The sequence below is a fragment of the Oncorhynchus nerka genome, linkage group LG8 (assembly GCF_034236695.1).
Source record: "Oncorhynchus nerka isolate Pitt River linkage group LG8, Oner_Uvic_2.0, whole genome shotgun sequence".
Lineage (NCBI taxonomy): Eukaryota > Metazoa > Chordata > Actinopteri > Salmoniformes > Salmonidae > Oncorhynchus > Oncorhynchus nerka.
The window spans coordinates 37,217,247-37,242,011 of NC_088403.1; the positions used below are offsets into that span (position 1 = coordinate 37,217,247).

General features: G+C 43.8%; 1 protein-coding gene across 1 annotated transcript in view; it reads left to right on the forward strand.

Moving 5' to 3' along the window:
• LOC115133248 (TBC1 domain family member 22B-like) overlaps positions 1–24,765 on the forward strand; it is a 190,671-nt gene that overhangs the window by 135,514 nt on the left and 30,392 nt on the right. The window contains exon 13 of the mRNA XM_029666289.2: positions 16,333–16,428. Coding sequence (XP_029522149.2) covers positions 16,333–16,428 — 96 coding nt within the window. The remainder of the gene's footprint in view (positions 1–16,332; positions 16,429–24,765) is intronic.

Consider the following 24,765-nt stretch of genomic DNA (forward strand, 5'->3'; position numbering starts at 1 on the left):
ACTGTCTAGACTTCATTCTTGCTGATATGAGTTTTTGGAGGTTTGAGTGGTGAATGAGTGGAGTTTTTCTAATCAATGGTCGGGCCTGCAGGGAGTGACCGCAACATGAATTAAACCCTGAGTGGTTGACCTTTTGGGCTAACAACCTCGGTTGTTCCCCTCAGTTATGACCGTAAGATCACTGCCAACAACATGTCTACAGGGACCTCTCAATCCTCCACTTGGCTCTTCATCTCCAACCCCCCTACACACACACACACACACACGCACGGTACGCATACTCGGCACACACATGCACGCACGCACACGGTACACACGCAAGTCTCACACCCACACACACTCTAAAATGTAGCGAAACGATAAAAAGCTGTATGTCTTCTCTCTCATTGAGAGAAAATGTCTGCTACTGCATCAGTGATTAAAGACAACCCCTGTGTTCTCAGATGTGTGGTTCTGCCATAGTGGGGGTTTATATCCAAGTAGGGTCTACAGTGTAGAATTGATCCCTTCCCCAATCATTTTGAGTAGGAGGAAAACAACTCGTAAATGGGGCCATTTTATGTCTGAACACAAAGGTAATGTGCAGTGCCTTCAGAAAGTATTCACACCCCTGAACTTTTTCCACATTTTGTTGTGTTACAGCCTCAAATTTCAAATAATTACATAGAGATTTAATGTCACTGGCCTACACACTGTATCCCAAAATGTTACTGGGATTATGTTTTTAGAAATGCTTACAAATTCTAAAACATTTAAAGCTGAAATGCCCGAGTCAATAAGTATTCAACCCCTTTTGTTGTGGCAAGCCTAAATAAGTTCAAGAGTAAAAATTAGCTCAACAAGTCACATAATACGTTTCTTGTACTCACTCTGTGTGCAATAATAGTCAACATTATATTTTTTGTGACTACCTCATCTCTGTATCCTACACATAGAATTAGTCCAGTAATTCATTTCAAACACAGGTTCAACAACCAAGACCCCATTGGTAAATTTAAAAAAAAAAAGCAGACATTGAATATCCCTTTGAGCATGGTTAAGTTATTAATTACACTTTGGATGATCTATCAATAAACCCAGTTACTACAAAGATACAGGCGTCCTTCCTAACTTAGTTGCCGGTTAGGAAGGAAACCACTCAGAGAAACCATTCAGGGATTTTACCATGAGGCCAATGTTGACTTTAAAACAGTTAGAGTTTAATGGCTGTGATGGGACAAAACTGAGAATGGATGAACAACATTACTAATCCACAATACTAACCGAAATGACAGAGTGAAAAGAAGGAATCATGTACAGAATAAAGCATATTCCAAAACATGCATCCTGTTTGCAATAAGGCACTAAAGTAATACTGTGAAAAATGTGGCTAAGAAATTAACTTTTTGTCCTGAATACAAAGGGTAATGTTTGGGGAAAATTCAAAACATCACTGAGTACCCACTTCATATTTTCAAGCATGGTGGTTGCTGCATCATGTTACGGCTATGCTTGTTGTCGGCAAGGACAAGGGAGTTTTTTAGGATAAAAATAAAAGGACTAGATCTAACATTCCTTGACATTTCTGCTGTCAGCATGCCAATTGCACGCTCCATCAAAACCGGAGTCATCTGTAGCATGGTGTTGTGTGATAAAACTGCACATTTTAGTGTTGCCTTTTATTACCCCCAGCACAAGGTGCACCTGTGTAATGAGCATGCTGTTTAATCAGCTTCTTGATATGGCCTACCTGTCAGGTGTATGGGTTATCTTGGCAAAGGAGAAATGCAAATATTGTCCAATCCAGGTGTACAAAGCTCTTAGACTTACCCAGAAAGACTACCAGTTGCAATCGCTTCCCGAGGTGCTTCTACAAGGTATTGACTCGGGTGTGAATACATGTAAATGAGATATTTCTGGATTTCATTTTCAATAAATTAGCTAAATGTAAAATGTTCTAAAGACATGTTTTCACTTTGTTATTATAGGGTATTGTGTGTAGATGGGTGAGAAAGTATATTTAATCATAAGTCAGGCTGTAGCACAACAAAATGTGGAATAAGTCAAGGGGTCTTAATAACTTCTGAAGTCACTGTATGGTTTATATAGTAACCCAGTAACTAAATTGAAGACTAGGCACTGAGATTAACTTTGAAGTTTAGGCTGCTGTAGCAAGGTGGAGAAATGATTATCAATAATTATACAACTTGAAAAAGTATACCATAAAAGAGAGTTTAAACAGATTAATTTCCTCAACAAAACCAAAAAATATAATGTAATTCAGTCCTTTAATATTTAATACATTTGCAAAATAGTTGAGAATGATGACTCTCTCCCCCCTTCTCTGAGGGACCTATGACGGTCTGTTTCCCTACCTCTCCTCCTTTCCTTTCCACATGCTCCTGAGACAGTTTGTGTCACAGTAAAGGCATCAGCATACTTCAGTGCAGCTGGCGCCTAGTCGAACCGAGCGAGTGTGCTCCCATAATTCCCTTTAAAAGCCTTCGCTTGACAAACCAGAAAAAAAGCGGCAATAGTACTGTTTGTCCATATACACTTCCTCAAAATAGTCAGAATTAATCTAAGAAAACTCAAGAAATCTGTCATTAAATTTAAAGTTTTTGCCAAAGAGATCTTAGTCGCGCAATTTTACGTAATTTTTTTATGAGAAAATGTGCGTGAAAACGAGTCGTCTCTCGTTGAATGACAACAAAGACTTCATTGAAGAATACCTACTGTTGATCAGTCACAGACGAAGGGGCGTAGACTTGGGCTCCAAACTTCGACTTGCCTCGCAATTTTTTGGGGTGTGCCTAAACAGCCGGAAAAAGACTCCCCGAAGTCTAAAACGAATAAAAACATCACAAAATCTCGTCATAATACACTATATATACCAAGGTATGTGCATACACCTTCAAATTAGTGGATTCGGCTATTACAGCCACACCTGTTGCTGACAGGTGTATAAAATCGAGCACACAGCCATGCAATCTCCATAGACAAACATTGGCAGTAGAATGGCCTTACTGAAGAGCTCAGTGACTTCCAACGTGGCACCGTCGCAGGATGACAACTTTCCAACAAGTCAGTCCGTCAAATTTCTGCCATGCTAGAGCTGCCCCAGTCAACTGTCCTGTTATTGTGAAGTGGAAAAATCTAGCAGCAACAACGGATCGCCACAAAGTGGTAGGCCACATAAACTCACAGAACAGGACCGTAGAGTACTGAAGCGCATAGCGTGTAAAAAAATAATCTGTCCTCAGTTGCAACACTCACTACTGAGTTCCAAACTGCCTCTGGAAGCAACGTCAGTCAGCACATTAACTTTTCGAAGGGAGCTTCATGTAATATGTTTCCATTGCTAAGTGTCAGCTGGAGTGGGGTACAGCTAGCCGCTATTGGTCTCTTGAGCAGTGAAAACATGTTCTCCGGAGTGATGAAACTGGCTTCACCATCTGGCAGTCCGACGGACAAATCTGGGTTTGACGGATGCCAGGAGAACGCTACCTGCCCCAATGCATAGTGCCAACTGTAAAGTTTGGTGGAGGAATAGTGGTCTGGAGCTGTTTTTCATGGTGTAGTTCCAGGGAAGGGGAAATCTTAACGTTTCAGCATACAATGACATTCCAGACAATTCTGTGCTGCCAAATTTGTGGCAACAGTTTGGGGAAGGCACTTTCCTGTTTCAGCATGACAATTCCCCCATGCACAAAGCAAGGTCCATACCAAAATGGTTTGTCGTTCGGTGCGGAAGAACTTGACTGGCCTGCGTGGAGCCTTGAACTCAAACCCCATCGAACACCTTTGGGATGGATTTGAACGCCGACTGCGAGCCAGGCCTAATCTCCCAACATCAGTGCCCGACCTCACTAATGCTCTTGTGGCTAAATGGAATCAAGTCCCTGAAGCAATGTTTCAACGTGTAGTGGAAAGCCTTCTCAGAAGAGTGGAGGCTGTTTTTGCTGCAAAGGGGGGACCAACTGCTTATTAATGCCCATGAATTTGTAATGAGATGTTCGATAAGCAGTTGTCCACACACATTTGGTAGAGATGGTGCATATACACTACATTATCGAACTGTTTCAACTGGGAAGCATGCGGACGCCTTAACTCACCATGAGGAAATCTCAGTAGTGTCCGAATTAGCCCACTTTCACACCTTAATATTTAATCTCCTGCTGAGCCATTATGGCCTTTTGACAACACAGCAGTACCTCACTGTCTTTGTCTGTTGCTCTCACTGGGGCATGTTTGTCTTGGAGACCTCTTCTTCTCGCCTCTTCTCTTCCTTTATGCCTCCCCTACATTCTCCATCAGACTGGGAAGGTTTATACTGTATTTACAAAGGCTGCTCTCGACATGCTTCCAAAGATAAATTCGTCACACAAGTCACACAAGGTTCAGAGGGGATTTCTTTACATTAGTGGTTATTGTGTCAGGAGGAGGACATAGTTCTACCTTTCAAACCTGAGAGTCTGTACACGTACACGTATGAGTACATGTATGTATACTTCTTGTGTTGTGAAGTCAAGGTGAGATTTTGGAGAGGTTGGCTTTGTTTCCAAGCCTGTAGAACGTAGGCTGTACGTGCGTGCGTGCGTGGTCAATGTGAGCCGCTGAGCCTCAACAGGGCTGTATTGTGCCATTAGAGCAGCAGTATGTCAGGGGAGGGTTTAACCTGTGTTGAAATTCTCTCTCTGCAGTCAGCCCATCTGCTCTCCAACACATCCTCCATATGTAATGCCATGTGCCCGTATGCACTCACAAGACCTTCTAATTCATTATCGTCGCCTGCTTTAGTTGCTTTGTAAATGACACACATATGCGTGTAAATTACACAGACTAACCACATCCATGTGGGATTATTTGATTTGTATCAGGTTGGTATTGGCCATGCCATGACTGCCGTGCCATCGTGTGCGTTTGTTGCATGACTGCCATGCTGTGTAGTCATTGGTTGGGTCCTGTATCTGCTCTCACAGGTAGTTACTGTCACGCCCTGACCGTAGAGAGCGTTTTTTGTCTCTATTTTGGTTTGGTCAGGGTGTTATTTGGGTGGGCAGTCTATGTTCTATGATTTTCTATTTCTATGTGTTTGGCCAGGTGTGGTTCTCAATCAGAGGCAGCTGTCTATCGTTGTCTCTGATTGAGAACCATACTTAGGTACCCTCTTCCCCCACCTGTTTTGTGGGAAGTTAACTTTGACTTTGTTCAGGGCACATAGCCCAAAGCTTCACGGTTTGGTTTTGTTCTTTGTTTTGTCGGCATCATTTCTAATAAAGAGAACATTTACGCTTACCATGCTGCACCTTGGTCCAGTCCTTCAGCCAGCCATGACAGTTACCGTGGACAGACCTGGAGGTGGAAATGCCTGCAGCCTGCCCTAGGGCTATTACCATGTGTGTCAATGTGTGTGTGTGTCGCGTTAATGCAGGCAGGATCAGGGCACGGCATGTACAGCCCTTAGGGGTTCTGCTGCTGACCGCTAAAGTACGGTGGTGGTTCTGCCACACATCACAGGTCAAATGTCAAACAGGCGACATAATGCAGTGGCCCTCCACAGCTGTTCACACAGAGAAGTTAATGTGTGAATTACCATTGTATTACCAATATGACTGGCAGGACTGAAATAGAGTAAATATGACTTTTGAAGGTGGGCTTTGATTGTGTGTGTGTGTGTGTGTGTGTGTGTGTGTGTGTGTGTGTGTGTGTGTGTGTGTGTGTGTGTGTGTGTGTGTGTGCCAGAGAGGAAGACAAAGTGTGTGTTTGCATGTAATGGATGTTCATTCATGGCTTCTTCTCATACCTATACCACACACCCACCCAAACCACTGTTCCTAAAACCCCTCACACACACATTCACACTGTTGCTACCCTTCCTTCCCTCCACGCTCCACTCGTCCCTGACAGAGGGGTGTCCAAATTATCCTTGTTGCACAGAGCATGAAATTAGCAAGTGGCTCTGTGTGAATGCATTAGCAAGGGGGTGTTAGGGAGCAGAAAGCCCCCCTTTGTGTAACCAGGAAGATAGAAACACTGTATGCATGGTGCAGAATGTCTGCCGCTACATAGGTCTGGGAGTTGCCAGGGACCTGACAATAAGATATTATCACAATATTTAGGTGCCGATACAATATGTATTGCGATTCTCCTGATTTTATATCTATTGCAATTCCATTTCCCCCAAAAAATATTTCTCACCACGTGTCCGCTGCAGAGGAACAAGCGAGAGCCATGAGAAAACGATTTGTGCTCAGTCATGTAAATGAGTGCTGAAAACAAATTGGCTCTCTATTTAAAAAAAAAAAGGAGAACAAGCTGTGAAGGAAAAATACTGGAGTTTTGGTACGATAATGTCAAAAACGATACGATATATGGTCAAAAATAATATCCCGATATGCAACCGGATACATTTTTGCCCCCCATCACTACTGCTACACCGCTCCATTGTAATGAGCCCCAAGGCAGGGAGGTAGATTCCCTCCTCTAGAACTATGCCTATGTGTGTTGTTGTCGAGCAAAACTGTTTGTGGAAGGTATCATATAGGCCTATTTGGCAGGGAAACTGTGAAGCGAGCTGTGGCCAATTGCTTGTTTCTGTTTTCTGTTTTGTTTTCTTTAATAAAAGATGCAATGTTGTCCGTTTGCTGCTTTTCATGAAATCATGCGTACCTGTTCTTTATATGGCCAGAAACAACTTTGTTCATATGGGCAGAAGAGAGTTAGGTTTAGGCAGAACTGTGCTAACTGTTGGAACGGTTCACAGCATATCTGCCCTATTCATAGGTGGCGTCTCCAATAGAAGCTTCCCCTAAAGAAAATGACAAAAATGACAGTATATAATTACTGCTGTCTTTCCAAAAATATATTACAATCCTTCAAAACACTACACCAGAGAGGATGATTTTGCCACAGATTATCATTAGCTTATTTTCGAACAATAGCTGCAGATTCTTTTAAATCACAAGGCCAGGGCATTTCCTAAAGTCGGGAGGCGTGCGAATTGGGCACCGCGCATAACATGTCAAATAGATGATTGTTGATTTGCGGCTGTCAGCGAAATGCATCTAAAATAGGCCTAGGTCTATCGTAATATTTCAAAATACAATCGCTGGAAAAACACAAAAGAGAGGAGACAAAGATAAAACTAGAACCTGTCTTTAGGGAGGCCATAAAAATGCACAACTCGCAATAGGCTATTTATTGAGTGAACAGTAGCTTATCTTATTGGGAGAGCATCAGCCATATCCCCGGTGAGTGCGCATATTCACTGTCTTTATCATTGGGTGAGTCCGTGCTCCGGAACAGTTTTCTTTTAGGGCAATTACCTCATCTAGGCTTGATGGACGTCAAAGCCTACGACATGTGTCTCCCCTTTTCATCGGCCTCAATTAGATGGATGTGTTCACGACAATGTCGTTCTCACTTTTTCAGTGTCAGCAGAGTAGTCTGCCCTGTCATTTTTGTGTATTAAAAAGGCTGCTATTATCTCAGTCGTGGAGAGCAAAGTGTCGTAGAATGTCTGCATGAAATATCCTGCAAACAGTGAGTCAGTTATATTATTAGCCTAATTTCTGGACTATCCAATCTACTCATCACATTAGGGACTAGTACACTATCTTACTTGAGTCTGAAAATGCGATGATAGATGCATGGAATACTTATCATTAAAGATAAAACAAACAAAACATGATTTTTGTTGTTGTTGCTTCCCCGAACTTGAAACTCACACGCTGCCAATGGCCCTACTCTAACTTGAAACGTGAGTGTTATTTTTGGCAATGGTATAGCCAACATTTGTCTGTTCAGATTTTTATTTATTTATTTTCCTATATTTTGGTTGACTATATTGTCAGAGATTGCTGTAATGTTTTACCTTATTACGTTATGTCTATCCAGAGAGAGAGAAGGAAAGAGAGAATTACAGATGGAGACGGCAGGGCTTACAGAGAAGTAATGAGAGAGATGGAGAGAGCGCAACAGAGATATTGAGGGAGATTGAGTGAGGAAGAGCGAGTGTATACCTCTGCAGGGCACAGGAACGGCAAAATGAACCTCGGGGATGTGGCCCCAGCCCCTTTACCCCTCCCCTCCAGGCCCCCAGGGGCCTCCTAATGATTGGCTGATTGGTGACACAGAGAGCCAATCCCCAGCAGGCACAGACAGGGTTAGAGGTGGGGTCAGCCACACGGCCCCAAGCATCAATACTTAATCTGTTCTGCTCTCTCTAAAAAACAGAACTCTGCCGCTTCGCTCACTCCATCTCTCTATACCTCTCCTCCTCTGCACCGTTCTCTCTTTCACTCTATCCCTCTCCTCCACGGCCATGTTCGCTTCATCCCTCTGTCTCTCTGTCCTTTTTTTCCTATGCTGTAGACATACAAACACACTGACAAGCTTTCACATGTGAGGACACACACTGACACACAGAACCCAACACACACCGTAAACACCTTGCTGTGCTTCCACTATGCTCTGGTCTGCAGTATGCTGCAGCATTTCGCCAAGTGCTAACCCCGTGTGTGTGAAGTGTTGCTGCTGAACTGACTCTGCGCGCGCACACACACACACACACACACACACACACACACACACACACACACACGTCCTTCCCATGGATGTCCTCTGTCTCACTCAGGATACAGCAACAGGCCTTTTGTATATTTGTTTTCTCAGCAGGAGTTTTTCCTCACACACAGGCACACACACATCACCCACTACCTCAACTCTCCTGGTTACTCTCACCTTCAGGGTTTGAATCCTGGTTATCAGTTTTCCACAAAGAGCAGACGTTTTTAGTCCCACATCAAATAGGACTAGTTAAGGTTGAGATGAGAGACAAGAACGCTTGCGATACAGTTTGGAGCGCCTGACTCCCTGACTCTGCACCTCTCTCCTGATCACATAGAGAACCTCAGTACTGTACACCATGTCTGCAGGTCAGGCCCACTCAGACAAACCCATGCCTGTCTTCTCCAATACTGTGACTCTTGACACCGGGACTGGCACCAGGAATAACAATAGGGAAGGAGATGGAAGCATACTGCACACTATAGAGAAACTTGAAGTCAGTAATTATCAGAGGGTGTACTGTAGTCTTTTCGTGTGAAGACTTATATGGAGGATGAGGTAGTCTGTATGAAAGGCTGAGGGTGGAAGATAGAGTTGAATGGGGGGATATTGAGCGAGAGCGTGAGGTGAGATATAGACCCAGAGAAATGTTGGAGAACATGGGGCTGAGGTAATCACAAGTGATTGGTGATCACGCTCTCACTCCCAGAAGTCCCTCTGTTAATAAAGTGTGTCTCTGTCTGTGTGTGTGCGCGCGACTGATTCCTACCCATCAGCTGGTCAGATTAAAGCCGTGAGGGTAGACCAATAGGCAATCATCAGCCAGACCATAACTCACTCTGCAAAACACTTCACTCTCTCCCTCTCTCTCTCGTTCCCTCTCTTACTCACTCACTTTATCTCTGTATCTCTGTTTTTCTTCCTTTGCTCTCTGTCAGTTTATCTGTTTCTCTCTTTATGCCTCAGTCTATCGGTCTCTCTCTCTCTCTCTCTCTCTCTCTCTCTCTCTCTCTCTTTCTCTCTCTCTCTCTCTCTCTCTCTCTCTCTCTCTCTCTCTCGGTCTCTCTCTCGGTCTCTCTCTCGGTCTCTCTCGGTCTCTCTCTCTCTCTCTCTCTCTCTCTCTCTCTCTCTCTCTCTCTCTCTACTACTCCGCCCTGTACCCTCTCTGCCTGTCCCCTGCCTGAGTGATTGGCAGGGAAGATGAGGTGTGTGTTCTACCATGTCTTAGCTCTCTCTCTTCAATCTCTCCCTCTGTTTTCTAATTCCACCACTCCTCCTCCATCTTCATCTCTCCTTCTCGAGAATGTGAATCCCAGTCATATTAGCGTTTTATGCAAGACCTTTCTCCCAATCTAGCCTACATTCCACGCTACATGTATTGGCTAGTCTAAACTTATTTAACAGACATGTCCTTATTGAGTGTAGAGACTGAGGGAGAGGCCGAGGGAGAGGCCGAGGGAAGAGGCCGAGGGAAGAGGCCGAGGGAGGGGCCGAGGGAGAGGCCGAGGGAGGGGCCGAGGGAGGGGCCGAGGGAGGGCCGAGGGAGAGGCCGAGGGAGAGGCCGAGGGAGGGGCCGAGGGAGAGGCCGAGGGAGAGACCGAGGGAGGGGTCGAGGGAGAGACCGAGGGAGATACCGAGGGAGGGGCCGAGGGAGATACCGAGGGAGGGGCCGAGGGAGAGACCGAGGGAGGGGCCGAGGGAGAGACCGAGGGAGAGGCCGAGGGAGAGGCCGAGGGGCTGAGGGAGAGACGGGGCGAGGGAGAGACGGGGCGAGGGAGAGACGGGGCGAGGGAGAGTCGGAGCGAGGGAGAGTCGGAGCGAGGGAGAGTCGGAGCGAGGGAGAGTCGGAGCGAGGGAGAGTCGGAGCGAGGGAGAGAGAGAGGGGCCGAGGGAGAGAGAGAAGGGCCGAGGGAGAGAGAGAGAAACGGAGAAACGGGCTGAGGGAGGGAGAGAGAGAGAAACGGGCTGAGAGAGAGGAAAAAGAGGAGAGAGAGTGGCTGAGAGGGAAGAAGAGGAGAGAGTGAGAGAGAGAGTGGCTGAAAGAGAAGAATGAGGGAGAAGAGGGAAGAGGGAGAGGCTGAGATTGGCTAATAGGAAAAAGGAGAGGCAGCGATTGGCTGAGAGGGAGGGGCGGGAGAGTGGGAAGAAGAAGAGGAGAGAGTGGCTGAGAGGGAAAGAGGAGAGAGAGTGGCTGAGAGGGAAAGAGGAGAGAGAGTGGCTGAGAGGGAAAGAGGAGAGAGAGTGGCTGAGAGGGAAGGAGAGCGTGGCTGAGAGGGAAGGCAGAGGCTAAGAAAGAACTAGAGTGCAAAGATGTATTTTGGGGCGGCAGGTGGTTAGAGCGTTGGGCCAGTAACCGAAAGGTTGCTGGATCGAATCCCCGAGCTGACAAGGTAAAAATCTGTTGTTTTGTCCCTGAACAAAGCCGTTAATCCACTGTTCCCCGGTAGGCCGTCATTGTAAATAAGAATTTGTTTTTAACTGACTTGCCTAGTTAAATAAAGTTTACATAATTTTTTTTTTTTTAATGTTTTGAGAGAAAGCAAAGGCACAAATTTGGAAGGCATAAAGGACAAGGAAAGTCATAGAGAGAGAAGGAGAAAGAGCATCCAGTGCCTTTTATTTTATTGTGGTCATTTATTAAGGTCCCATTCCCCCGAGGAGCAGTGAGAGAGAAACAATTAAAATTATCCACGAGTAGACGCTGCTGCAGTTAACTGACACTTAAAGGAAAACTCCACTTAAATTATCTTAGTTTTTTTTCATTAGTCCATTGTTGATATAGTCCCAAAATGTTTTGCATGCAAGTTTTCAAGATATTGCGTAACACATCATCATGATGTGACACTTTGCTTCTTGAAAACGTGACTGCTGACATGCACAACATTTTGGGACTGTATCAATCTAATTTTATTTAGGAGATGTTATTGCCGGTGTAGCGAAATGCTTGTGTTTCTAGCTCCAACAGTGCAGTAGTATCTAACAATTCACAACAATACATACCAATCTAAAAGTAAAATAATAGAATTAAGAACTAAATAAATGATAGGATGTGAAATGTCGGAGTGGCATTGCTTTCCGGTGGTATGTAATAACACAAACAAACAAAAAACGTCAGAAATAATGAATATAAAAAATACTGCAAAGTTGCTTCGGAGCTAAAAGCATCTTACTCCGTATCAACAGTGGACTAATGAAAAAGATACCAAAATATAGTGTATTTTTTTTCCTTTAAGGTGTACCCTGGCATCACTGCCATGTATAATTCTAATGTATGATTACACCCACTAGTCTAGTTTACCATTTAATACTGTCTGCTTTTTGAAAGTGACCTCTAGTAGGAAGTTAGAGCGGTTAGATGATGAAGAAAGACTCAAAACGTTCTTGTATGTTTTAGTTTAATGGGGGAATGGTATGGAGTAGACTCCCGAGTGGCGCAGCGGTCTAAGGCACTGCATCTCAGTGCAAGAGGTGTCCCTGCAGTCCCTGGTTCGAATGCGTCACATCAGGTCGTGATTGGTGGTCCCAATAGGGCGGCGCACAATTGGCCCAGCGTCGTCCGGGTTTGGCCCGGGGTAGGCCGTCATTGTAAATAAGAATTTGTTCTTAGCTGACTTGCCTATTTAAATTAAAGGTTATAAAGGAATAATGATTGATAGTAACTCATGTGAAGCTACCATGTCTCATGCTTCATAATTAGAGGTCGACCGATTAATCTGAATGGACGGTATTTTTGGGCGCGATTTGCCGATTAAAAAAAAAAAAAAACGTTTTATTATTTATATATATATTTTATATATTTTTTTTACACCTTTTATTTAATCTTTATTTAACTTGGCAAGTCAGTTAAGAACACATTCTTATTTTTAATGGCGGCCTAGGAACGGTGGGTTAACTGCCTCGTTCAGGGGCAGAACGACAGATTTTCACCTTGTCAGCTCGGGGGATCCAATCTTGCAACCTTACAGTTAACTAGTCCAACGCAATAACGACCTGCCTCTCTCTCGTTGCACTCCACAAGGAGACTGCCTGTTACGCAAATGCAGTAACCAAGGTAAGTTGCTAGCTAGCATTAAACGTATCTTATAAAAAACAATCAATCATAATCACTAGTTAACTACACATGGTTGATGATATTACTAGATATTGTCTAGCGTGTCCTGCGTTGCATATAATCTGACTGAACATACAATTATCTAAGTATCTGACTGAGCGGTGGTAGGCAGAAGCAGGCGAGTAAACATTCATTCAAACAGCACTCTTTTGCGTTTTGCCAGCAGCTCTTCGTTGTGCGTCAAGCTGTTTATGACTTCAAGCCTCTCAACTCCCGAGATGAGCCTGGTGTAACCGAAGTGAAATGGCTGGCTAGTTAGCGCCGTGCTACTCGCTCTGAGCCTTGAGATGGTTGTTTCCCTTGCTCTGCATGGGTAGTGCTGCTTCGATGTGGTGGCTGTTGTCGTTCGAGCCCAGGGGAGCGAGGAGAGGGACGGAAACTATACTGTTACCCTGGCAATACTAAAGTGCCTTTAAGAACATCCAATAGTCAAAGGTTAATGAAATACAAATGGTATAGAAGGAAATAGTCCTATAATTCCTAGAATAACTACAACCTAAAACTTCTTACCTGGGAATATTGAAGACTCATGTTAAAAGGAACCACCAGCTTTCATATGTTCTCATGTTCTGAGCAAGGAACTGAAAGGTTCATTCATGTTTTATTATTTACTTGAGGCTAAATTGATTTTATTGATGTATTATATTAAGTTCAAATAAGTGTTCATTCAGTATTGTTGTAATTGTCATTATTACAAATACATAATAATAAAAAATAAAAATTGTCCGATTAATCGGTATCGGCTTTTTTGGTCCTCCAATTATCGGTATCGGCGTTGAAAAATCATAATCCGTCGACCTCTATTCATAATATGTACATAGCATAGATGTGTTGGAATTTCCATGCAGAGAAGTGATTTGCTTAGCTGTTGGCTTAGTCGATGTTCCCTACACAGCTATATCCATATTAACAGTCTGCACTCTGCAGTGTCAAACCTGTGTATGTTTTAACCTCAATGTGAAGGGAATGTTTCCACAGCCGTACCTCCAACAGTTAGTTACCCTTGAAGAGCACTATCCCTGTCCTGTCTGTCCTGCCTGTTTATTGGCTTGAGGAAGGAACACAGCCATTGATTTTCATTACGTTCTCTCCGTGTCTGGCATAAATGACGGCCCGTCGCCCCTCGCTGTGAATACGCAAATATCACCCTCGCCCTGTGCTTTGCTTCACTGTGCTGCGCCACTGAACTGCAGCACGCCTGCCCCGGAATGGAGAATGTAATTTTTGAACAACCCCCTCTTCTCCAGTGAGAACAGCATTAGTCCTGACTATTTACTCAGGAAAGTGGGAATAAGTTCCCTTCCTTCAGAGAGTCTTTGAAATGGCGCTGCGTCTGTAAGAGACGTCCCAGGGAAGTTTTGTAGAGACACTGGTGGAACTAATCATAAGCTGGCCCAGTCCGACCCAATGTGGTTATTGGGTTATTGCTTAGTGGGAGCTGCTCTCTCGCCCCCAGACACACACAGTATGCGCACATTATATCTCTCTGCTCCCTCTGTTTGATTGTTGATTTTGGCTGAGATAATATGCAAATATACATACAGTTGAAGTCGGAAGTTTACAAGCACATAGGTTGGGGTCATTAAAACTTGTTTTTCAACCACTCCACAAATTTCAAAACTATGGTTTTGGCAAGTCAGTTAGGACATCTACTTTGTGTATGACACAAGTTATTTTTCCAACAATTGCTTACAGACGGATTATTTCACTTATAAATCATTGTATCACAATTCCAGTGGGTCAGAAGTTTACATACACTAAGTTGACTGTGCCTTTAAACAGCTTGGAAAATTCCAGAAAATTATGGCATGGCTTAAGAAGCTTCTGATAGGCTAATTTGCATAATTTGAGTCAATTGGAGGTGCACCTGTGGATGTATTTAAAGGCATACCTTCAAACTCAGTACCTCTTTGCTTGACATCATGGGAAAATCAAAAGGAATCATCCTTGGGTCCAATTTCCAAATGCCTGAAGGTACCACATTCATCTGTACAAACAATAGTACGCAAGTATAAACACCATGGGACCATGCAGCCATCATACCACTCAGGAAGGAGACGCGTTCTGTCTCCTAGAGATGAACATACTTTTGTGCGAAAGGTGCAAATCAATCCCAGAACAACAGCAAAGGACCTTGCTGGAGGAAACGGGTACAAAAGTATCTATATCCACAGTAAAACGAGTCCTTTATCGACATAACCTGAGAAGCCGCTCAGCAAGGAAAAAGCCACTGCTCTAAAACCGCCATAAAAAAGCCAGACTACGGTTTGCAACTGCACATGGGGACAAAGATCGTACTTTTTGGAAAAATGTCCTCTGGTCTGATGAAACAAAAATAGAACTGTTTGGCCATAATGACCAACGTTCTATTTGGAGGAAAAGGGGGAGGCTTGCAAGCTGAAGAACACCATCCCAACCATGAAGCACGGGGTTGGCAGCATCATGTTGTGGGGGTGCTTTGCTGCAGGAGGGACTGGTGCACTTCACAAAATACATGGCATCATGAGGGAGGAAAAATATGTTGAAGCAATATCTGAAGACATCAGTCAGGAAGTTAAAGCTTGGTCGCAAATGGGTCTTCCAAATGGACAATGAACCCAAGCATACTTCCGAAGTTGGCAAAATGGCTTAAGGACAACAAAGTCGAGGTATCAGAGTGGCCATCACAAAGCCCTGACCTCCATCCTATAGAAAATGTGTGGGCAGAACTGAAAAAGTGTGGGCGAGCAAGGAGGCCTACAAACCTGACTCAGGTACACCAGCTCTGTCAAGAGGAATGGGCCAAAATTCACCCAACTTATTGTGGGAAGCTTGTGGAAGGCGACCCGAAACGTTTGACCCAAGTTAAACAATTTAAAGGCAATGCTACTAAATACTAATTGAGTGTATGTAAATGTCTGACCCACTGGGAATGTGATGAAAGAAATAAAAGCTGAAATAAATCGTTCTCTCTACTACTATTCTGACATTTTTACCAGGATTAAATGTCAGGAATTGTGAAAAACTGAGTTTAAATGTGTTTGGCTAAGGTATATGTAAACTTCCGACTTCAACTGTAAGCAGTTAAGTTGACTGGATGTTGAGAGTTTGTGAAGACCAGTATTACTGTAAGCACTTGAACATATTGTCCCATTTCCACTCCTTTAGTTCTTCAGTCTGTTTTAAGAGCTTTAATTGTCTTCCCCTGGATAGCCCTTTAGATGAGGGCTATCCAGGGCTATAGAAGAGGGCTATCTCAGACTCGCTCTCTCTCACTTTAATTCCCCTCCTTTATTTAGCCCTGTAAAAGCCGGCCTGGAAATGTAATGAGCGTCTGAAAGAAGGCAGGAGAAAAAGTAAAGGGCAAATTTAACAGGGATTTGTCTTTCAGCTTCTAGTCGATTGTAAATTCTCTGATTGTGACAGAAAATATTTAATATCTTCTGTCTTTCTTTCTTTTTCTTGTCTTCTCTCGCTCTGCCAGGCAGTAAGTGTCCAAATTCCCACTCTGAGTGTAGATTTGTCTTCCTATCAAACATAATGTCAAGGTAGAGTAGGCCTAAGTGGAGAGATGTAGATGGAGGGCACTGGGAGGATGCTACAGTATTATCTTCGCTGTCGCTCCACTGCTGCTAACGCCTGATATGTTAGAAAATGTGTTTTGTTGTGTAATTCTCTCTCTCTCTTTGCAGGCTGAACCAGAGGGATTCTCTCACTTCCATCTCTACGTGTGTGCTGCTTTCCTGGTGCGATGGAGGAAAGAGATTCTGGATGAGAGAGATTTCCAGGTAAGAGAGAGAAGGATGGAAATGTATGTTGTCATACCTACATCACCTTTTTCTTAGGTTCTGGGTGAGAAAAATACCCCACTTAATAGTGGTGTTTCCATCACTTTATATTTGAAAGAGTGAGTGAGGTCTCACTCTTCCCATGTTGCTCTATTTAAAAAATGGTGTAATTTGGGCTTTGGTCATTTGGCCACAGATGGTGCTGTTTAAAAGTAGTGCACTGTTTATACAGGGAATAGAGTGTCATTTGAGACTGTGCCACTAAGTATGAATGTGAGTCCCAGTAGGGCTGAACAGAGTGTGCCAGCCAGTGTCCTCTTCTCCCCCAGTACATCCCAGACCAGCACCACGCTCATCATTAACTACAGGGATCAGGGGTCACAATGGCTGCATTAGTGGGATGACAGCAGCAGCTGCTGCAAGGTGACATTGGCATGAGGCAGGAATCAGACTTTGGGCCCTTTCCCCTAGTTCCTCTCTTCTATTCTCTCCGTTTCTCTTATTGACGGATGTATCTTCTCTTGTCTTCTCTCAACCACACTCTGAAGAGTTTTAGGTCAATGAGTGCTTCTTCAACTTTAATAAGACCCGTTTCGAAGTTCTCCTTTGCTCTACCTCCTAGTCCCTCATTAACCTTCCTCTCCCTCCTTTTCCCTCCCCCTCTTCCTTCTTCCTTCTCTGTGCAAATTGAATTGAAACTGGTGTGTGGTTGAATATGCAGAGGTTCAGTGGTGCATGCCGCGAGGGGCTCTGTGTGTCGGTGTGTGTGTGCACACGTGTGAGCATGCGCCTGTGTGTATGTGTGTCGCAGTTGATTTATAGTGTTTACAGTGCCCACTGATTTAGTATTATCCCTGCTGCACGGCTGTACCACACACACACACCTTGGCATGCAGACTGCCACCGACGTGCCAGAGGCCCTAACACTCGCATCCATCTATCCTCCTTTCCTCCTCCCCTGGGAGAGAGCGGGGGAAGAGAGGTGGCTCTCTTTTTCTCTGTCTTTATTTCATCACTCTCTGTACCTCTCCCTCCTTCAGACCCTCAGTGTTCCTCTCTCTCTCTCTCTCTCTCTCTCTCTCGCTCTCTTTATCCTTTTCTCTCCCTTTTGCTTTTGCTCATTTTCTTTTGCTCTCTCTACCTCCATTCTTCTCTCTCTCTCTTTAGCTGAACATGCAGTGCATTTGGAAAGTATACGACCCCTTGATTTTTTTCCCACGTTATGTTACAGCCTTATTCTAAAATTGCTTCAATTTTTCCCTCATCAATCTACACACAATACCACATAATGACACAGCAAAAACAAAAACAAAATGATATCACAACAAGTTTGGAACACCTGTATTTGGGGAGATTCTCCCGTTCTTCTCTGCAGATCCTCTCAAGCTCTGTCAGGTTGGATGGGGAGCGTTGCTGCACAGCTATTTTCAGGTCTCTGCAGAGATGTTCGATCGGGTTCAAGTCCGGGCTCTGGCTGGGCCACTTAAGGACATTCAGAGACATGTCCAGAAGCCACTTCTGTGTTGTCTTGGCTGTGTGCTTAGGGTTGTTGTCCTGTTGGAAGGTGAACCTTTGCCCCAGTCTGAGGTCCTGAGCGCTCTGAAGCAGGTTTTCATCAAGGATTTCTCTGTACTTTTCTCTGTTCATCTTTGCCTTGATCCTGACTAGTCTTCCAGTCCCTGCTGCTGAAAAACATCCCCACAGCATGACATCCCCACAGCTGCCACCACCATGCTTCACCGTTGGGATGGTTCTGTTTTTGCTTTGTCATTGTGGGGTATTGTGTGTAGATTGCTGAGGATTTGTATTTATTTAATCCATTTTAGAATAAGGCTGTAACGTAACAAAATGTGGAAAAAGCCAAGGGTTCTGAATACTTTCCGAATGCACTGTATATATACAGTCACCACTGATTTACACCCATACCTTACACCCACTGTGAAACCTCAAGAGAACATCTATACCTTTTTGACTATAGAGCTACGGGCCATATTCACTTTTCTTCTTACTTAATTCCATACAGTACTGTATCGAGTCTACATGGAATGGGATGGAGGTTTGGCATTTCCCTGTGGGGATAAGTGTGATACCCTGCAGAGAGATAGGCATCAAAGAGAGGTATAGGCAGAGAAAAGAGTGAAGTGTGATTATGAGAACTGAAATGAGTGTTCAATCTAAATGTGTGGATTGGCTATACAATGAGTCACCACGGCGACCGTGTTACAGGATGAGACTTGGGTTAATGCCGCTGTGTGTGTGCGTGTGTGTGTGCAAGTCTGTGTGTATGTGTTTGAGTCTGTGTGTGTGTGTGTGGCTGACATTCTCCCTGTCAGTGTTCTGTGCCTACTGCTCTGACAGTTCTTTGACCATCTGCAGCCCCAGCTAGCCAGTCCCCTCCTCTGTACTGACCACTGATGTCTTCTAGGCCAGGCCTATTCTTGGCAGAAAGGCTGGTAATAAGTTTGACCTAATTAGGCAGCCAGGCAGCGGAGGACCAGAACTTGACATTAGACCCGAGTTCCCCTCCCAATCTCAGGTCCATTATTTAGTAGGCAGGCAGGGGAGGACCAGAGACCAGACCGTACCTCCTTCCATCATCCCAGGCCGAGGCCTGCTGTTCAGGCCAACCTGCCTCAAGCAAACCCACCCCAGTAATAGGGCTTTGATCCCCCGAAAAACAATCCTACCTCTGGGCTTCTTCCCTTCAAACTCACATCCAAGACTGTGTCTTTGGCTCCAAGCTAACTAACCCACCCTAGTCTTTGGCTTTGCCCCTATTAAGTGGCTTTGGCTTTGACCTTAGCCTCCATCAAACCAACCTCAGACTCTAGTTGATAGCCCCAGGAAATCCCCCACAGTGGGGCTGGTCCCCACCAGCAGCCCACCCACCCTGACCCAGCCCAGCTCCAGGCCTTGGCACCATCTCCTCAGGTTGGCCAGGCCTCAGTCTGCTCCATTACTCCCTCACCCAGTCTGTCTCTCTCAGCAGTGACCTTTCGTCTGGGTCTTGTGATTACCATCCAGTGACAGACCACACTAACTCCCACTATTTTGCTTTCCTCTCACACTACTGTACTCTTCTGGTAGCTCCAAGCTACTCTTGCCCACATTTTCTGACCGAGTCTCAAATGGTTCTCTTTCCCCAATATAGTGCAGTACTTTTGACCAGAGCCCTATGGGCTCTTGTCAAAAGTAGTGCACTATAAAGGGAACGGGGTACCATTTGAGACATACACTCTTCCTCTCTCCTCACTGGACTACAGCAAGGCTCAGTATTGATGGAGTGAACACTAGGGCCCCCCTGGTAGGGTGTAGCAAGTCATTGACATGATGACTGATTATTAAAAGAAAACAGGCTTCAGTAATCCATTATTCACTGCTTCCTTGTTGTGTGGTTGGATTGTGGGGTCATTCCAATGCAATTCAACTCGATGCAGGATAGAACATTGAATTGACTCCGAGTCTAAAGGGTTATTGCATCCCTCCTCCACCTCCATTAAACTGAATGACCCATAGAGGAGTTATGTAATAAGAGCAGTGCATAGTGATGCCATGGCTCCGTACCCAAACCGGCCGCGTGCGTGCGTCATTGTGCGCAAATTGAATTTGTCCGCCCACACCAAACGCGATCACGACACGCAGGTTAAAATATCAAAACAAACTCTGAACCAATTATATTAATTTGGGGACAGGTCGAAAAGCATTAAACATTCATGGCAATTTAGCTAGCTAGCTTTCAGTTGCTAGCTAATTTGTCCTATTTAGCTAGCTTGCTGTTGCTTGCTAATTTGTCCTGGGATAAATGTTGAGCTGTTATTTTACCTGAAATGCACAAGGTCCTCTACTTTGCCAATTAATCCACACATAAAACAGTCAACCGAATCATTTCAAGTTATCTCTCCTCCTTCCAGGCTTTTTCTTCTCTTGACTTCATATTGCGATTGGCAACTTTCATAAATTAGATGCATTACCGCCACCGACCTATTTCGTCTTTCAGTCACCCACGTGGGTATAACCAATGAGGAGATGGCATGTGGGAGATGGGAGAGGCAGGACTTGCAGCGCGATCTGCGTCAGAAATAGAACTGACTTCTATTTTAGCCCTTGGCAACGCAGACGCTTGTTGGCGCACGCGAGCAGTGTGGGTGCAATAATTGAATAACATGTATGTCTAAATTTATTTTGCAGCGCACGCAACGCAAGCGGTGTAGTCAGCCTGTTAGCCTGGGGGGGGGATAATGACAGCTTCCTGTGGTTCACAGACCTTGTTCTGGTCAGCCACTCTAATCACTGAGTATATTCGTATAGCTCCCAAGAGCACTGCTTGTGACACAAAGTGCATCGGGTTTGTGTGTGGGTGTGCGCACATGCATGTGCAGACACAGAGTTAGTTTTCTTGTTGTGTGTGTTGACAGAGAGTTGAAGAGTTCACCACTCCTCTCCACTGTGCCTGCCATCTGCTCTCTTCTTTCTCTCCTCTACCCCTCTCGCCTCTATCCCCTCCTGGCCCCCCTGCAGTGAGCCACCACAGGCCACAGACAGCCAAATGTCAGAGCCCACTGGCATGTACTGAGGCCAATATGCAGCAAATGAGCCCTCATTATCTATTTGTTTATCACATAATGGGAAGCCTTTTCTCAGGCTAATGAAACAGACACAAAGGCTGCAACCCAAAATGGTACCCTATTCCCTTTACTGATTTTGAACAGGACTCTGGTCAAAAGTTGTGCGCTATGTAGGAAATAAGGTGCCATTTGGGATTCATCCAAAGATTGTTTTTCCTTCCAGCCTTTGATTAGCGATTACATTTCCCCTGGCCTCTGGTTCCACAGAAAATGATGTGATGATATAACTTGTCTACAAATCAGGACAGAATCTAGGCCCACCATCTTGTAATGCATCCTGGACATTACCTTAAAGCTAGAATCCTTAATTGGAGAAATCCTGACATGTCCGTTTGGGATATTACAACAACAAAGAAGTTCCTGCAATCAATGAACACTGTTTTGTTTTTTTTTACCTCTGACATCATCGCACGAGCGATAGAACAGCAGAATATGTACCACAATATTTTTTACCATGCTGCCGGATGCTCCTCTTCTCCGTTGAATCAACACAACAAAAATTATAACAAAGGCACTGGGGCGAAATGATCTTTATTGCAGGATATAACCTGTGCTTATACGGCTTATATACAGGCGCTACTTAAACAGCCATTCCTATGCTCATACAGATTCTTCAGAGCATCATTAGCCAGTCTAAAGTCAGCAGTCTACAAGCAATCTAGCGGTACCTGCTGTCTTAGCTGTCCATTACTTGTCCGATACAGATGTCTTTGTCCTGCCATACACCAGGGGCTGGCTCACCTGACACCTCCCACACACCTTCCCTCCCAGCCTAGCCCTGTACAGAACAGAGCCGTAGGCCTCTGTCACCCTCTCTATCTCTGTGTGTCCGTCTCTTACTCTCTTGTGAAAGACACCTGTGATCTTTGTGACCAGTCCCCCTGAGTCTGAAACCAGTGTAACACGTTTAAATGTGGATAGATGGGGTGAGGGAGAAAGAAAATAGAAACGGGTCTAATCAATCTTCCACTGTTTGACTTGATTTAAATTGAGTTTAGCCTCTAATGGTGAGGGCTTGGAGTTGAGACGCTGTCGTGCAGGGTTTGTTGTATGGCTGTTCCAGGGTTCTGTAATCTGTATCTGTTCACAGTTCTACACCACAGCCCTGGAGCACTTACCCTGATACACACTTACAGTCGTCGAGCAATGGCACATACACACACACACACGCACGAGATGGCCCTTGCAGCTCCAGCAGCCAATCAAACGTGTGAAGCAGAAAACTTGGAAGTAATGCACTCTTATTATCGACATCATACATGAGTGCAGGCTTTAATTAAAAAGAGAAGATGTATGGCCATGTAATAACCTGCATGTTAACTCACACTTACAATATCACATTATATAATACATGCCTCACTCACAATGTATCATTCATTCCCTTAATATTAGACTGCAGTTGCCATTTACATTTTCTTCTGCCATCAGGTTTATAACACTTGGTTTATTTTTAATTGTTTAAATAATATTTGTCAACTTTTTGGACAATACAAAAACAATAGACAACTCAACATTTACATACACAAATATTAATGACCTCACACTTACTCAGACCCACATGTTCCCACTGTAACTTCACCCATCCTGCCCGTCTCACAATAACACTTTCTCATTTCTCATCCCCTGGACATCACCAGTGTTTGCAATACTTCATGCCATCTAGCTTCGAACTGCACGATTCTGCCTCTCTCTCTAGCCCATGTTTTTTTAGTATTTAGATAATAATGCATTTGATTTATCCACTGTCTTGATTTCCAGTTTTTTAGCAAAAGTTTAAAAAATGATTGATGACAAAAGTACAGTCAGTCCAGCCAGTCTCACCGCACCCTCATATGCCATGTCTTAAAATTGATATTGTAATTAATTGATATTGTAAAACAGCCAACTCTAACTCCGCCCATAAATTTTGGACTTTCTAGCACTGTTCGTTTTAGAGATGACTCAGCCGTTGTGCTGTAAAAATTTAGATTTTTGTCTCTTGTATAAACAATTCTGTACATTAGTTTATACTGGATTAAGCATACATTTTTGTTAACTGTCATTTAGTTTTTTGTGTTCTAACACTCACTTCATTATGTGCCCATATCAGTTATTTTTAGGTGTTGGTTCCAATAGTTTAGTTGTATAGGCTTTCTGCAATGTTTTTGTATCTTATAACTAGTTTGGTGTGTATTCGTTGGTTTTGTGAGGGCTGTGTTTACCAGGTTTATTTGCTTGTTTTAAAAATAACTATATTTTGGAGATTTCGTTTTCAAATCACCGAAAGTGAGCGGTTGTAATCTGAATAAAGGGAAAAAAGCCATTCTTGAACATGGGGTGAGCCATTCTTACTCATTTGTAAATAAAGCCAATTTGTTTTTTAGAATTATTTCTGTTTTTAGAGGAAGAGAAAACAAAAGCCCACTGTGCCTAATTTTCGAAAATCTTCAGGCAACATGTCAAGTGTAATTCTCCCATTGCATTTACTCAAGTTCTGTTCACTCCAGGACCACCGACAGTTTTTTGTTGTCGTTGCCTGATGCAGGACTCTTGTGCCAGAGAAGAGAGACTCTCAGACTGAAAACGCCTCCATTAATTTAAGAAAAGTCCATTTGTGCCACGGTTTAGACTACCGATAGAGCAGCGTTCCTACTCCCCCTTGTGATAGTGTGGTGCAATGACAGAATGCCACCATCTACCACTAACGGTCGCGGCATAAGCTCATAACTTTTAATGGAAGAACCACTGTAGTATTCTTTATGTGAGTTTAACCTGTAGTTGTTGGCTCTCTTCAAAAGTAAAATATCATTTTCCTGCTTAACCTGTCTAGGACTGGGCTTCCGCTAGCGGAACGGGGTACAGGGCGCCAAATTCAAAACAACAAAAATCTCATAATTAAATTATTAAAATTCCTCAAGCATTCAAGTATTTTACACCATTCTAAAGATAAAATTCTCTTTAATCCAGCCACAGTGTCTGATTTCAAAAAGGATTTACAGTGAAAGCACCACAAACGATTGTCTCCACCAAGTCACAGAAAAGCACAGCCATTTTTTCCAGCCAAAGAGAGGAGTCACAAAAAGCAGAAATAGAGAAAAAATGAATCACTAACCCTTGATGATCTTCATGAGATGACACTCATAGGACTTCATGTTACACAATACATGTATGTTTTGTTTGATAAAGTTCATATTTATATAAAAAAATATTTTTAAAAAAAGTTTACATTGGCGCGTTACGTTCAGTAGTTCTAAAACATGCGGTGATATTGCAGAGAGCCACATCAATTTACAGAAATACTCATAATAAACATTGATAAAGATACGACTATTACACATGAAACTTTAGATAAACTTCTCCTTAATGCAACCGCTGTGTCAGATTTCAAAAAAACTTTACGGAGAAAGCAAACCATGCAATAATCTGAGTACAGCCTTTAGACAACAAAGCAGCCAAAAAGATACCTGCCATATTGGGTAGTCAACCTTACTCAGAAATAGCATTTTAAATATTCACTTACCTTTGATCATATTCATCAGAATGCACTCCCAAGAATCCCAGTTCCACCATAAATGTTTGATTTGTTTGATAATGTCCATCAGTTATGCCCAAATATCTTATTTTGTAAACAAATCCAAAAGCGCGTTCAGGTCTCGCCGAACGTCGGACAAAAAGTTAAAAAAGTTCCGTTGCAGCCCATAGAAACATGCCAAACTAAGTATGGAATCAATCT